Source organism: Artibeus jamaicensis, unplaced genomic scaffold (assembly GCF_021234435.1).
Source record: "Artibeus jamaicensis isolate MK-2021 breed Jamaican fruit bat unplaced genomic scaffold, CSHL_Jam_final contig_944, whole genome shotgun sequence".
In the NCBI taxonomy this organism is placed as follows: domain Eukaryota; kingdom Metazoa; phylum Chordata; class Mammalia; order Chiroptera; family Phyllostomidae; genus Artibeus; species Artibeus jamaicensis.
In genome coordinates, this window is record NW_026522020.1 from 2,085,500 (window position 1) to 2,101,020 (window position 15,521).

At 57.9% G+C, this 15,521-nt stretch overlaps 2 protein-coding genes across 17 annotated transcripts in view; one reads left to right on the forward strand and one right to left on the reverse strand.

The window, feature by feature from the left end:
- Positions 1-4,332, forward strand: part of DGKD (diacylglycerol kinase delta) — a 104,287-nt gene extending 99,955 nt beyond the window's left edge. For all 7 annotated transcript variants that reach the window (XM_037143906.2, XM_053655196.1, XM_053655201.1 and 4 more), the window contains one exon: positions 620-4,332. In XM_037143906.2, coding sequence (XP_036999801.2) covers positions 620-709 — 90 coding nt within the window. In that variant the 3' untranslated portion in view covers positions 710-4,332. The remainder of the gene's footprint in view (positions 1-619) is intronic.
- A 6,487-nt stretch (positions 4,333-10,819) lies between these two features.
- Positions 10,820-15,521, reverse strand: part of USP40 (ubiquitin specific peptidase 40) — a 73,781-nt gene continuing 69,079 nt past the window's right edge. For all 10 annotated transcript variants that reach the window (XM_053655204.1, XM_053655203.1, XM_053655205.1 and 7 more), the window contains 5 exons: positions 15,366-15,431; positions 14,559-14,766; positions 14,348-14,443; positions 12,915-13,009; positions 10,820-12,257 (listed from right to left, as the gene is read on the reverse strand). In XM_053655204.1, coding sequence (XP_053511179.1) covers positions 12,146-12,257; positions 12,915-13,009; positions 14,348-14,443; positions 14,559-14,766; positions 15,366-15,431 — 577 coding nt within the window. In that variant the 3' untranslated portion in view covers positions 10,820-12,145. The remainder of the gene's footprint in view (positions 12,258-12,914; positions 13,010-14,347; positions 14,444-14,558; positions 14,767-15,365; positions 15,432-15,521) is intronic.

The following is a 15,521-nucleotide window of genomic DNA, read 5'->3' on the forward strand; positions in this document are numbered from 1 at the left end:
TTCAGGGTTCCCAGGCCTTGTCCACCGCTCGGGGTGGTGGGTGGCAGGTGGCAGTGATGTCTCCACCCGGGTCCGAGGCTAGGCCCAGCCAGAGCAGACATGCTGGGGGAGTCTCGCTTTGCTCAGCACAGGTGGACAGTGAGTGGGGTCACCGAAGAGCGCTTTGGTGAGGGAGCCGGCGCACGGGGTCCCTCTGTTGCTGATATGGGTGGTTAGAGCCAGGGCGACCTGGTGGCTGCCAGGCACGTGGCAGCCCCCCAGTGCAGTCCCGCTCACCCATGTCCAGCACCTGCAGTGCGGGCACTTCCCCTCGTTCGGTGGGAGGGAGGGGAGGGGCAGCGCCGGGCCTGCCTCAAGTGCCACGGTCTTTGGGCCCTGTCCTGGGCACTGGCACTTGGGGGCACTGGTGGCACTTGCCGCTGGCCTGCGTGTGGTCTTTGTGTTGTGGGGTGTCCCCTCAACAGTGTCAGTGACGGGACCACGGGAGGTGTGTCTGTGTGCTTGTCATTTCTCCCATTTCTTTCCTCCTGGTGTCAGTGTCCCACTCCCATTCGTGTGCAGAGTCCTGGGTGGTCTGTGGCCGGTGGCCCAGCATCAGGGGGCTTTGCTCTCGTTGCAGGACCTCGGCGTGACGAAGGTGGGCCATGTGAAGAGGATCCTGTGTGGCATCAAGGAGCTGAGCCGAGGCCCCCCGGCCGCCGAGGCCTAGCCTCCGCCCTCTCAGCCTGCGTCCTCCACGCGTGCGACTAAGGGCATGAGCGTGTGGCCCGGGGCCCTTCACATGGTGCTACTTCTTTGCCCTGCGCTCGGGACAGGAAGCCTCTCAGCCCCCCTGCCCGGCCAGCTCCGGGGTCTGGGACTCACCAACACAGCTACCTTTGGACACGCGGCTTCCCAGCCCGGCGGCGTGCGGGTGACTGGGCCGACACCGCCGTGCCCTGGGCTCCGGTCTGTGTGCCCTCCGTGTGCGCCTCCAGTCCTGTCCGGTTCAGTCCGACGGGAAGGGAAGGGGGACTCGCTCCTCCTGGAGCCCGTGAAGTGGCAGCCGCGTCCCCGGGCTGGGGAGCACCGCCCACGTGTCTCAGTCCTTCCTGAGCAGCAGGCATAGGGTGCGGTGCCTCTGAGTGCGGCCCGGGGCCAGTGGCCCCCTGTGACAAAGGCCGTGTTTGCGCTGGGCCAGGATTGCCTTGGAGACGGTGTCCATTCTGCTGGACAACAAGCTGCTGCCCCAGCAGAGTGGCCATGGGTGGGCAGCCTGGGTTGGCCCGAGGGCCCCAGGTCCCTGGAGGTGTCGGCACACCTCTCGCCAAGTTGTCACTGCCTTTGACTGTGCCCTTTGCTGCCCTTCCAGAGTCAGCCAGGCCTCACAGGGCTCTTGTCCAGCCTGGAAAGGGGGTTTTGTAACCCCACCCCAACCCTTGGGTGAACCCCCAAGGGGAGGGCTGACCGAGTGAGGGGCTGGGCAGGAAGCGTTGGGGCGGTGTCACCCGCAGGGCCTCCTGGGGACTTAGAGCTGAACAGCGTTTACCTGCCATTAGCTTTGCAGATACCGCCCACCATCAGCTCCTCTGCCCAGCGTGCCTCCGTGGGTCCCCTCCTGGGGCCTGGCTGGGCGCTTCCCGGGTGGTCCTTCTGGGTGGCCATGTGGGGGGACCCGCACTGCGCACATGCCCTCGGCTGCCTGCTGGAGGGGAGACCGGGCAGCTGTGAGTGACCTTCCTTGCCTGGGACTCTCTTCCCACCAGAAGAGCTGTCGTAGGCGGGGGAGGTGAAGAGAGAGTCTGGCCCCCGGGAGTCACCGACTTCAAAGGAGAGGTCACAGGGTCCCAGAGGGCGGCTGCCCTGTTGGAGGTGGGGCGCCTGGGCCCTGAGGTCCCCAGGGCCTCCAGACGGGACAGGCCGGAGCTCCGTGAGCAGGTGCAGGGGAGCTGCCCTGGGGCCTCCTGGGGCCTCAGCGCCTGCCCTTGGCAGAGGCTGAAGTTTGGGTCAAGCCTGGGGTTGACATCAGTGTGCTGTCAGTGACTGAGGCAGCACTGTTTACGTGTAAAAGCCATTTTCTAATTCTCCTTAGTTAGAAGCAAGAGAAGTGGACGTGACTTGATGAAAGTGCACTGGTGAGGGGCCGGCGCCCCCGCCTCGTGGTGTCTTTGTTGCTGCACCTGGGGCTGCTCCCCCGCCCGCCCCAGCACCGCTGCTGTGTCCGGAGGGTGGGGGGGGGGGCACCTCACGGTCCTGTCAGTGTGTCAGAGGGAGGAAGGCTCCCCGGAGAGTCTTGGAGAAAGGTGTGTACCCTCGGGTGGGGCTCACCCTCGTATTTATGACCCTAATTTATACCGTGCCCACCGTGGAAGCAAACGCCTCCCGCGTTGCTGTGTACATAGTGCGCCTGGGGCTGCACAGAGGCCGTGTAAATAAAACGGGCCGTTTTGGATCCCCCGTCGGGCTCTTGTCCTCATTCGTGTGCTTCGACATGAAGTGTGGGTCACCCACGTCCTCCCAAACTGGACTCAGAATCATGTTTCTCAGTTGCTCTAAAAATAAGTTGAATTGTGGTGGCTGAAAAGCAGAAGAGAATGCCGCCGTAGTTCTTAGGGCCTGGGTCCTAAAATCTGCTGGGCGAGAAGCTCAGCGAGGAGGTGGGGCCCCGGGAGAGAGGAGGTCCGTCCCCCGGTTAGTCCCGGCAGCCTCAGCCCAGCCGCTCTCCGAGGGAAGGTCATTTTAGCCAATATTCTAACCTAAATCTGTATAAAACTGCAGGCTGGCGGCCCTCCTCTCTCTGTTTACTCGTAGTACCTTTATTCCAAGGTCACTTGAACTGTCACCCCCCAGTTCCTTGGGGTGAGCAGTGAGGACGGGGACTGTGGGCCCGAAAATCGGGCTGGCTGGGTGCAGGAGGGCTGTGTGCTTCGGATGTGGAGGTTGCCTCCCCAGCAGGTCTTTGTCGCCTTCCTTGCTTAGCAGAGCCCAGTTTCACCCTGATGTACGTCTTCCTCCCAGGTGGCCACCCAGGAGTGGGCCTCACGGCTATCAGGTGGCTGCCACCAATCCGGGCATCACATTCAAACTTCACCATGCCCAGTATAAGGTGTGTGTGAGCAGGTGATTGTCTATTCTGTGTGTCTCTGTTTTTCAGTTCTCACCTGAGGACACGCTTATTGATTTCAGAGGGCAGGGAAGGGGGAGAGAGAGGAGAAACGTCCATCAGTCCTTGTATGGGCCTCGACCCAGGACCAGACTCACAACCTTTGTTTACAGGATGATGCTCCAGCCCAATGAGCTGCAGCAGCCTGGGCTTCTGCATCCCTTTTTAAGATCAGAGGAACCTTGTCAGAAGCCCTGGCCTTTGCAGACCTCCCCTCACTTCTCAGTGTCAAGAATGGGGTCACATACCCATGACCGAGTCACGGGAGGGGATGGGGCCTTGCCGACAGTGGCCAACGGTGGTGCTGGTGGCGAGCATGTTTATAAGTGGTTAATGTACTAATCCCGCCTCCAGGTGGGCATCTGCACCTTGCAGGTGAGGACATGGTGCAGAGGTTCTCCGCTTGCCCTGTGTTGTACAGTCAGCACGTGCGGAGGTGGGGTCACAGGGCAGCTGGGCACCCACCTCGTGCCTTAGAGTGCTGTGACCCAGGCCTGACACCATGCCCAGGCCACACGACAGGTGGGGCCACAGGAGCCCGGGCTTCCAGGGAGTGCAGTGTGGGCTCAGGCAGCCACCAGCCTCCACACCTGCCGGGGAGGCCAGCTGCCAGCCCGAGAGGGGAGGGTCCGTGCTTGGGGTGATTGCAGGGGTCATGGTGCCGTTTCCTGCGGAGAACCCATCCGCCCCGCACACAGGTAAGTTCTCCGAGCACTTCACACTGGGTCTGGTCTGGTGACAGGGGTGGTCATGACTTGGCACAGACGAGGCTGCTTTAATAAGGAGACCCCCAGTGTCATGGCTCCCACAGAATAAGGCGTATGTTTGTCCCAGAACAACCCAGGGCTGTTGTGTGTCAGGCGCTGAGGGACTCTCTGTGTGGCCAAGGGGGCTTGGGTCGCCCCTTCCTGCTGGGTCGGCTGGTGGCCTGGAGCAGCGAGTAGAGGTTTCCTGAGTCTGCCGGGGGCAGCAGGGCTGGAAACAAAAACTCACCGGAAGGACCTGGCCTCACCTGGCTGAAAAGGAGGCTGGGAGATGCCACCTGGCCCCAAGTAAGGAGGGGACAGCCAGGGGCTGTCCCTGCTGTAGTCCCCAGGGGTTTGAAGTCCCCTTATGGGAAAATGGTGGGTTAGCCAAAAAGTCCCTTCCTTTTTTTCATAAAATAAAGACATTTTCATTTTCATCAGTGACGTGATTTGGGCATTTTGAGTATGTTGAATATCTCCCGCTATTGGCTTCTAGTGGGTAGCGGTCAGGGGGGCTGCTAAACATCTTCTGCTTGAGACAGCCCCACAGCACAGAACTATTCGGCCACAATGTCAGTGGTACCAGAAGCTTGCAAAGCCACTTTCGACACATTCAGTCACAGCACCTTCTCCATACCCTGCACAAATCGTCTTTTGCATTTCAGTTGCATTTTTACCTTTCTTGAAATAAAAATATGCTGAAAATGTTGATTATTTTCTTCCATCTTCAATATTAAAATGGCTACACAAAAGTTGATTTTTTAAATGCATATTGATATGACAGCTGTCATAGTACAATGTAACAATTGTTTTGAAGGACGTTGAAGACAAGCACTACTGAGCAGGAGACAGCAGAGGACGAACTGAGACTGCACTGCTGTTACTGGCCAGCATCCAGCATCCTAGTTGCCAGGAAACACCTCTTACCACTTGGGTAGAATGAACAGCAAACCGAGGCAGGGAGGAGGAGGGAGACACGTCTCACCCACTGACTCAGGAGTCCTGGGACTGGTCCGATAATATTGCCAGGTGTCCCAACATCACAGGAAACACCATGTTAGCACGAGAGGAGGGAGTCCTTGAAATTCTGTGCATTGTTCCACTGTCTGGGAAAGCAAGCCTTGAAACTGTACTTTCATCCCAAGGCCTGGAATGCTGGAGGGTCCACGGAGCCCAAAGAAAGAGCCCACAGAACAAGTCTGGTGCATCGCCTACCTCTGGCCACTGTCTGTTTTAGGAGGGAGTCCCCGATGCTTACAGAAGGAGCCCATAAACAACTTTGGGAAGTGCCCCAACTTTTTATTAACTGCCTCTTGTCACATGCCTGTTTTACAACAAGATGAACAAGTGGAGTCTGGAGCAAGATCAGGGTTTGGGCTAACAGACCCCCCACCACCACACACACGTAAGTTTACGTAGTCACATTCCCCCAGGAGAGCAGGCACCACATTTACCTGTTAATCAATATGGAACTCTTTCCTCCTGTCCCACCAACTAAGTCCTCAGGCCACCCTGGTCTTCATCTACTCTTGCTGCCCCACTTTGCCCTGAAACTTTGCCCCCCTCCCCGCCCCCCAAGCTAGGCCCCTTCTCTTCCATGGAAACGGATCACTAATAAAGTGACTGCACACTAATAGATTTGCTGATCTGTAACTCCTCACATGCATCGGCAAGAAGAACCAGGTCTCTCCCATCAGCATATTGGTGCCAAAACCGGGGACCCTGACTTGGACCCCGCCCTCTGTCTCCAGCCGTGAGTATGGTCTCCCCAGCTCGGCTGTCCTTCCTGTCTCCCTTTCTGGATGGACAAGCTGCGCTGTGGGGGTGGGGCACCCCGACGCGCTAGGCCTAGTTCGGAGGTAGAAATGAGATGTGACCTGAGTGCTCGGGTTCTGCCGGGCTCGGAAGACGTACTACTTCCCTCTGGCCCAGGTTCTCGGGTGTCCTTGCAGGAGTGGGGCTTTGCAGAGGTGTCAGGTGAGTCCCTAAGACACGCAGGGGCCTCATAGGGAACTCCCATCACGGTAATGTAATTATGGCTTGTCTGGGGACGTGCAAAATAAGGGCCGGTCACCCAGCAGTCTGAGCCCCCCTGGCTGTTTCAGACGGGAGGAACCGACACGTGAGAGGTGGGGATGACCGAAGGGGTAAGGACGGCCTTCGGGAGCCCTGCTCCTCAACAGCGCTCCGACCCACCAGTCTCAGTCCTTAGCCGCTCCTGCCTCCAAACCTGGCTGGGAGAAAAGCCAGTTTGAATCCTTGGCCTGGAGTGAGCGTGCAGCATCTCCCTCCGTTCCGGGTGTTTTCCAGCAACTCGTTTGCATCCGAATACCCCTGGTAGGAACTGGGGGAGGGGCAAGGATACCTCTGCTGGGTAAATGTCTTGCTTTCTCTCCTTCAAGAAATCGCTGCACCCCCGTGGGCACGGGTCAATCATTTAAAAGCCACAGGGTGCTCGCCAAAGATACCCGTGAGAGAAAAGTTGGGACGTGAGCCGGGACAGAAGGCCAGGCAGAGGCCTAGTGACGGGAGGCTGTCAAGCAGTCTCGTCCCCTCCTTGGGGCACTTTCCCACTTGGGTGTAGTCTCCGAGGAGGGAGAGCAAGCTCAGCCTGTAGTGGGACGTCCAGGTGTTTCTAGGTGCTGTTCTCCTGACAAGGCCTTTCTGTTCAAAGCGGCCTCGCTCCTGAGTCTTTCCCTCCTTTCTCTGACCACTCCCACGTCTATCTGCCTTACAAAGTGGCTGCTGTGCTGTTTTCCTGCCCAGCAGCCGTCAAACCCCCCAAACCATGCCTTTGATCACTGCTATCCAGCAGGAGGCGCTGCTGTTCCTCACCTGCCTAACCCGAGCCTTGCGTTTTAGCTTCAAACTGGGCGTGGCCCCACGATGCCCACGGAGGGAAAGTCTCACCCCCTCCTAGATCGTAGAACTCGGGAAGAAAAGTGAGGAAATAAGTCCTTGGAACACTGTAACCTTCCAGATCTAGAAGGGACTAGGCTCTGAGAACAACAGGGTAGTTAACTTGTCACTCCACTGTGTCTCCAACGCTGCGGGGAAGTGAGACTTTTTTAAACAGTTAATTTATGTATTTTGGGAGAGGGAAAGGGAAGGAGAGAGGGAGAGACGTCAGTGTGTGGTTGCCTCTCACGCGCCCCCTGCTGGGGACCTGGCCTGCCATTTAATTCAGGTGCTTTTTTTCAGCTGCACCTGAGGCCTGAGCCCGACATCTCCGCCATTTTTTCCAGCCTCTGCCCCGAGCAAAGCAGGGGCGGGGCACCCCGAGGGCAGTCCTGCTGCTAGCACCCCAGCACTTGGGGGGGGGGTTCCGAGATGCCGAGAAACCGCCATTGACGGCGGCTTTCCCCTTGTCTAGGTGGCGCCATTTTCCAGCCCAGCTGCCAAGCGAGTCCAGGGCCTGTGATCTCAGCCTCCTTTCCAGCTCACTTCCGAGCCTCTGGTGTTTTCTCAGAGGCAGGCTTGCCTTTCCCCCTTAGGCGAAATACACCCTCTATCCCCCCAGGGTCCCCTTTGGGGTGCATCCTTAGGGACTGGGGTAAGTGTGACCCTGAGTGTCTCAAGCAAAAGAGACTGATTTTCTTGTGTAACCAACTCGGCCTCAGTACAAGTTGGGAGAGAGGGAGACACGGCCCGGAAACGGGAGCAGCAATTACACCTACTCCAGTGGCATCTGTCAGAGGCCAGGCAAGCAGTCGGAACGTCCCGACATACAGGTTTTTTTTGTTAACCTCACACTCCCTCGCTCTGTCCCAGGTCAAAGGAAGCTACCCTGGGGTCTCCCAGTGGCATTCTAGATGACCCCTCTTGAGTTCCACCCCTGCCTCAGAGGGAAGCGAGGAAGACTCTCCCATCTGTCTCCCGTGGGGGGAGAGGGGACTTCCTCGCCTGTCTCTCGGGGAACCTAGCAGGCCTCAGAGCCCCGAGACCTTAGCCCCTGAGTCGACGACTACAACTCCTCCGCCCAACCCACCCACACACCCGAAGTGACCGAAGGAGGAGAAGCCCCGTCCAGCGGGGTGCACCAGGAGTGGAGCCTCAGGTCTCTCTGCGCCCCCCGGCCTCCTGCCCAAGAGAAGTAGCGGGTGCAGAAGGCCCTGCTCAGGTACACGCGCCTTTCTCAATAGCTGACCTGCAGCAGTGCAAGGAAAGGCTAGGAAACTTTTCTGAGAACCCCACACGCTCCATTAACAGCTTTGTATCTTAGCCCTTGCCTTCGGTATGGCCTGGAGGGACCTTTACATAGTTCTAACTACGTGTTGCTCTCCAGAAGAAAAACAGCTGATTTGGGAAGGGGCCTGCAAACACGCAGATCAATTATGTACTGAAGACCCTGGCAATGCAAGACCTGCAGCCCAGGCTGTCTCAGAGCATGAGGCCCCCCCCCGCCCCCCGGGACCATAATACACCAGGAGGGAGCAGAAGTAAATCCGTCATGATCCAGTGCCTATTGGCTGGAACAGGGCCTGTATCAAAAACCCAGTGAATTATGACAAGGTCGAGGAAGTAACACAGGAAGGGAAGAGAACCCTGCCCTCCTCCTCAACAGGCAGGTGGAGGCCTTTCACAGGTACACTGATGTGGACCCATCGTCTCCGGAGGGGGCAGGTGTCAGAAATTACAAATGGGGCCCCAAACCCCTTTGGCACAGCTGATGGATGTTACCTCCTCGGTCTGTATCAAATGAGACTTAGAGGAAAAGAGGCCAAGCTACTTGCACTGGCTCTCAGTGGCAACACTGGCCGGGGCCAGGCACCTCACGGTGACCCAGGAAAGCCGCAAAGGTGTGGAGGGCACAAGCATCAGGCGTGTTTTAGGTGCAAATGCCCTGGATATTGTGTGAAAGAATGCACTAAGCCACCCCCAGGGTCATGTCCCAAGAAGGTGGACCGCCCCATTCCCAGAGTGGAAAGGGGATATTCCTGTGGCCATGGCAGCACTGGATGACTGAGGGGGCCCGGGGAGCAGGGGGCCCGGGGAGCAGGGTGGCCCCAGCCCGCACCAGCATCTCGATCTCCACCAAAGATCCCCGGGTGACTCCTGACATGGCAGGTAAGGGAATTTTCTTGTTGCTACCGGGGCCACTTACTCTGTCAACTCTCATGCTGGGAAGTCCTTGAAATTCTATGTATCGTTTCCACTGTGTGGGAAACACAGCCTTTGAAACTGTGCTTTTATCTCAAGGCCTGGAATGCGGGAGGGGGTCTACAGTGCCCCAAGTAGCCTATTAAGTAACTTGGGAAAGTGCCCCAACTTTGATCAACTGCCTCCTGTCACGTACCTATTTTACAAGATGAATGAAGGAGTCAGGAGCAAGATCAAGGTTCCAGCTAACAGACTCCCCCCACACACAAAGTTTACGTGGTCACATTCCCCAGGAGAGCGGGCACCACATATACCCATTAATCAACATGGAACTCTTTCCTCCCATCCCACCAACTGTGCAAATCCTCGGAACAAAGGACTTGGTCTCTCTCGGGGGTTCAGGGTGCCCTTGGCCCTCTAGCCACCCAGCCTCAGGCCACCCTGGGGCTTGCTGCCCTGCTTTCTCCCAGCCGCCCTGGGAGTGGGCCGGCCGAGGGTGGTGTGGGTAGGCTTGCGGAAGTAGAAGGGGCTTTAGGCCGCCTTTTCCAAATACCCAGGCTGGCATGACTGGGTGTATTGCTACTTTTGTTCATTATAGACTTTTCTGCATTCATTCCGACTTCTAAAAATGCTGTACTGAAAAATGACCTAGCTCGCTTACTGAGTTTTTGGGCTTACTGGGCCCAGCCAGGGCGTCGGCCTCAGGACAGGCATCTGCACCAGGCAGGAGCCGGGGCACAGCCTTCATGGTTGTGATCGAGGAAGCGTGAACAGACCGTGGACCCTTGGGTGGCGAGTGGCTGGCTGGCTGGGGAAGGACCTCAGCCTCACGCCGCCGGCAGAGGCGCACCCAGCAGGGAGTCTCCTGAGCTCGGAAGGAGATCATGGGGACAGCCAGCCCTGAGCTGAAGAAAAGCCTGTGCTCACTTGACTCCAAGCAGGTGGGTCCCCAGGCCAGTAGGACACATGTGTCAGTTGTGCGCACAGGGACAGTGGATGTATGAGATGTCCTGGAGCGGGGCTGGGCAGCCAACAGGGAGTTGGTGCGACCAGGCCGCCACTTGGGCTCGTGGCTGCCAAGTTTCCCAGGAGAGAGGGCTCACTGCCGCCGTTCCCACCCCTGCTGTGCTGGTTCCAGGCTGGCTGTGTGTTGTGTCACTTAGCCACAGGTTGAATGAGGTGGTACATTCCCCGAGACCTGGGACCCCGGCAAGGGCAGGGCCTGGGGGGACCCTGGAGGGGGACCCCACCAAGGGGGGCCTTGGTGATGGTGCCCTTGGAGAGGAACATGGACGGCCGGTGGACCAGCTGTGTTACCGAGATTCTTGTCCCCTCTGCCCTCCACAGAAAAGTGTCGCTGTTGAGTAGCGGTGACCTGTGCTGCCCCGCGGCTGGTTCCAATTCCCCAGAAGGAAGGGCTGGAGCCCGCCTAGCTTCTCCCAGCGCAGGTTTCCCCAGGGGTCTGAGCTTCCTTAAAACCAAACCTGCTTCTGTTTCTGAAGCGGTCCCAAGCCACGGTTTCTAAACCGAACCTGTGTGTGTTCAGGAGCTGACATGCGCTTGGGGAAAAGGCCAGGTGGGACGGGGAGCAGTCGCCGGTGGAGACAGGCAGGAAGAACGGTTTATTTCCTCTCTGACGGACAGGCCAGCCCTCTCCGTTGCCCCCGCCCACCCCCGAGGTCAGCAAAGGAGCGAGCACAGCAGCACCGACCACCAGGAGGCCCGGCCCTGGAGCCCAGGCCCTGGAGCCCACTGTGGACACTGAGGCCCGCCAGCCTTGGTAAGTCCTCTGCGGCACAGCTTTTGACTTCTGCAAAGCAAGGCTTTTCAGTTAGTGCATTAATATTTTATTACCTTACAATGAAAGAGGGGCCCGGCAAAGGGGCGTGTCAGCTACCGTCACAGGAACAGAAGTTTGTGCAGAGGGCTGGGCTTCCAGACACGCCCAGTGCCCATGTGCAGTGTCCTGAGACGGCCGAGCGCTGGAGGACGTGAGGGCAGCGTGCCCAAGTCCCGCTCCTTCCAGCACACTGCATTGGCACAAATGAACGCAGGGCCTGAGACCCGCGACCTCACACAGATGCTGCCTGGTTCCTAACGGGCTGGAAGAGCCGCACCTAGTGCCCCAGTCTGTGGAAAGGCCACGTGGGTGCAGCATAACTCCCTCCTGGCAGCTGAGACCTAGCCCCGGTCTGCCCACGCTTCCTGTCCATCCCTTAACATGGAAGGGCCAGCTGAACCCCAGTGAGAAAGGGCTGCCGAGGAGTCTGTGTGAGGCCAGAACTGTGCAAAGCCTGGCTGGGGGGAGAAAGTGGAGGGCTTGCTCTCTGAGGAATCCCGCTTTGGACGAGTTTAAGTGGCTCATCTGAGTCCCACATCTGATTCAGTAAGAGACTCTGTATTTGTCACAAATATTGGTTAAAGCTTTTAAATCCCATGGTTAGCCACTCATGCCGAACGAGTAGGAAAAGCATCTTTGTTCACATTTCCTTTTCCTGTTTTAAGCACAGCTTCTTAGGACTGGCAGCTCAGCGCCCACGCCTCGTGGGTCCCGAGCAGCGTCCCAGCTGGGCTTCCAACTGCGGCAGTGGGAATGTTCTGACTGCAGACCTGAGGGTCACCGTGCACTGTGTGGGGGCCAGGACACAGCTGAGCCTGGCCCGGCGCCCCTCAGGGAGTGGAGCTGCCAGCACGTCTGGAGTGCGGGCACCGATGCGGGGGCAGGGTAGCCGTGTGCACTAAAGCGCACACTGCTCAGCGGTCAGCACGGGCCATTTTATCCAGGCTGCCTGCAGCTGATGCAGAACTCGGACCTCTTCTTACAACGATGGCAGCTGGGGTCAGTGTGGTGTGGGGACAGCGTCTGACTAGCACCTGTAGACATGGCTTGGTCTCCGCGGGCCCCCCACAGGTGGACGTGCTGTGTAGCGTGGTGGTGAAGTGAGCCTGCCTGGCCTGAGACTGTCCCCTGGGTGGCAACAACGCAGTGGCTTGGCACCTGTGTGCGTACCAGGCGGCAGCCGACAAGCCTGCACTCGCAGAGCAGAGGAGCGAGGGCTCCGCCCTGCGCCTGCTGCCAACCCAGCCCAGGCGCCAGCTGCTCCGGTACCAGCTTTGACTGGGTGCGGTGCCCACGGCACATCTGCAGGGGCCGGGGCTATCTGAAACTCCCGACGTGGATGGAGAGAGAAGCTTCCGGTCTATGGGGCGGGCCAGGCGTCTCTGCACTGGAGAAAATGTCACTGCTCCGCACATGAAGAGCTTCCTGGCTGCAGGAGACAGGGCAGTCACCCATTCCCAGGCAGGGACACAGGGTCACCCAGGTCAGGAGAAGGAAATGGGGGGCAGGCAAGGAGGACACAGCGCCCCTGGTGTGGCCTGTGGCAGTGATGCTGTGGACCACGGTGGTGAGAGCGGGTCTGGACATTGGGGACGGAAGCGCGGGCGCTTGGGGACTGGGCACTTCAGAGCACGGGCCAGGAGATCTGGGGGCCGGGAGAGCAAACCGACTACAGAAGAGGACGGAGCGAGTCTGCCCAGGGCTAGGGACGCAGGTGGTATGTGCAGAGTGGCCGAGAGCGGGCCCCAATCTGGATGGTGGCGGGGTAGGGGTTAGGAGGGTCTGAGCCTCCTGTAGGGGAGGTGAGACGGCCCAGGGTGCGGCGCGTGGGAGTGGGGCCGCTCTGCTTTCAGGCCTGTGTCTGAAGGAAAGGCCCAGAAAGTGAGTCTTCAACCAGGAGCGACTACTCTTCAGTGTGAGGAGGAAGACGGTGGGGAGAGGTCCCCGGGGCAGAACGAGGCTCTCGGGTCCAGGTCAGGAACTGAAGGATGAGAACTCCGCCGCTCCTCCGGGCGACCAGCCCTGTGGCGAGTGACCAGCGTGCCGCGGCCTGGAGGGGCGGCTGTGACAGTGAGAACCCTGTTACCTCGTCCTTGTCCCCAGAGTGAGCCGTGTCTGGTTCTCTTTTCCAACGTCATCTCTGACTGTTCCGAAGTCGTCATCATCTTCAACCAGGAGATTCTACATTTCAAAGTAAGGAATGTTCAGACATCTTTTTAGCCTATGTTTAGTAAGAGTGTGTAAATTCATATAAAAATTTAGGTGATTTATATAAAAAATTAGCTAAATCAACATAAGGAGACATCTATGTTCACATAAACTAGATGAACAATGGAGACAAAACTCTCGGTGTCTGATGACAAACTGAGCGAGTGGCAGGCAGAACAGAAGGGACTTTGCAGTCACCTGACCTTGGCCTGTGGCTGCCGATGCTTCCCCTGGGAGGGGCGTCAAAGCGTCTACAGGGTGAGGCCGGCGCGGCCACTGGAGCCTTCCTCCCAGAACAAACGCAGGGCTCTCCCCTCACGGTCTCGGGGGCTCTGGGGAGGCTGGGTGTTGGGTGCGGTCCTAGTTACTGTAATTTTAGGACCACTGATCTTGTAATCTTTTGAATCTTAATACATCTAATGGTTTACTTGTACTCTCTTGAATCTCCTTTCTAGCATGTAAAAAAAAAGTTTTATATTTTTGTTTTAGAATTTTTCTTAACTGTCTTTCAATTTTTTATTTACTTTTATTTTTGGGGGGAGGAGGGTCGTATGTCGGTCACTCGTCCAGTCCACTGTCCACTAGAAGTGACCAGGGAATCCTCACCCCTTAATATAATAATTACCCCTTAAATCAATAATTACAGTAAATCGGTAATTTGTTATCAGTAGATTAACAGTTAATTTAAGGACTAAAATTACATATTTACCTTAATAAAAATTTTGCTACATGACAGGAACCCAGGTCTGCCCGTGGGGTGTGAGGACAGCCCATACCGAGCACACATGTCTGCGGCGGCGTGTCTGTGCCGAGCACACATGTACGTGGCGGTGTGTCTGTCGAGCACACATGTACATGGCGTGTCTGTGCCGAGCACGCATGTACGTGGCGGCGTGTCGGTCGAGCACACAGGTCTGTGGCAGGGCCACGGCCCAATTCAAGGACACAAACCACCTGGCTGATTCCGCAGGGGCAGAAAATACGCAGAGTAAATTTAGTATTAAGAACTCAGAGTCCACGCATGATTCCAAGAGGAACACAGCGCAAACTGGGAAAGAAGGCAGTGTCCTTGTCTGACACAGGCGCCTCCTCGAGCCACGGTGCCAGCGCGGCGCCGGAGCCCCAGGGCGCCCCGTCCGAGTCAGACTGGACCTCACGGCCTTGGCGCCGAGGCCCCACTGGCCTCCCTGCCTGGCTCTCCCTTTTCCACCCTGACACGGTCTGTGAGTGGGACCGTCTGCGTGTGCGGGAAGATCTGCCGAGTCACCTGACCTGTGTTGTCGGGGGGTGAATGTGCCGCTACCAACTGACCTTGACACCGACAGTGTCCCCGTCCTTCAGGTAATAGGGTGCCCCCAGCAAATTATCTTGCTTTTTCTTCTTTTTCCTCTTGGTCATTTGCTGATTCTATGGAAAAGCAAGCATCTTGGATAAAGAAAACAAACTCAAGTTCTCCCTCGGTCCCCTACCCGTGAACAACCGAGAGAAGCTGCTCCCCGACCAGGGAGCCCCACAACCTCACCCAGCTGGAGACTGGAAGCCACTCAAACTTGTCCGGAAAGTACTTGGCAATTTCGATTTTTTCCACGGGAAGCGAGTAGAAATCAGCCACGCGCTGCCGCAAGGAGCCGGCCGTGCCCTGGGTGGCGTCCCACACCACGTCCACGGGTGGGGCGTAGGCCCGCTGGCCGGGGAGGCGCATCCTCGTCCTCAGCAGCATGTCCCGGGGGCTGCGCCAGAGAGCAGGCGCGTGTCGGGTTTCAAACAAACACGAGAGCTACCTGACACCTAGGAGGGGCATGAGGGCCGAAGCTTCCCCTCCAACTCGTCTCATTTTTCTAAGGCGAGCTTTCCCTTGAACCCTGCACGCTAGTGGGGAACCCTCCTTACTTCTGTCCCCTTCCGTCCTGGCCCAGATGGAGGGGACGCTCCCCTTGGGAGTCCACGGAAGAGCCCTCGGAGAGGCAGCCGGGTAGCTGGGAGAGCGTTCCCGGCGTGGCAAGGGCCGAAGCCAGAGTGGCGATGCTGGCATGGGGAGAGGGGCTTTGCCGGGGGTGGGGGTTGGAGAGTGGCTGCGGGGTGGTGGGGGCAGGGGCCGAGGGCTCCCAGCTGGGAGGAGGGAGCGGGGGAGACGGGCGGAGCTGCGGCAGCCGCAACAGCAAAGGGAACCTCCGCGGCAGTGGGATGAGGAGAGGGTCTGCGAGGCCGCTGTGGGTTCGGTGTGCACTTGGGACACCCTCAACAATGAGTTCTCGTGGTCACACAGACACGCAAACACATTTCTAGAACAGCCACCCACGGCAATACGAGGTGACATCGTACGACTTACCCTAAGAACTCTTCTTCCTGCAGGGGCTCCAAGCAGACCTTGGCTTTCCTTCCCAGTTTATGCTCCCTGATAAGAAATGACACAAAATATTAGTGAGGTACATCCTTTAAGTTTTTAAAACATTTTTTGGTCAAATTTAAGCTTCTTCAGAAAAAT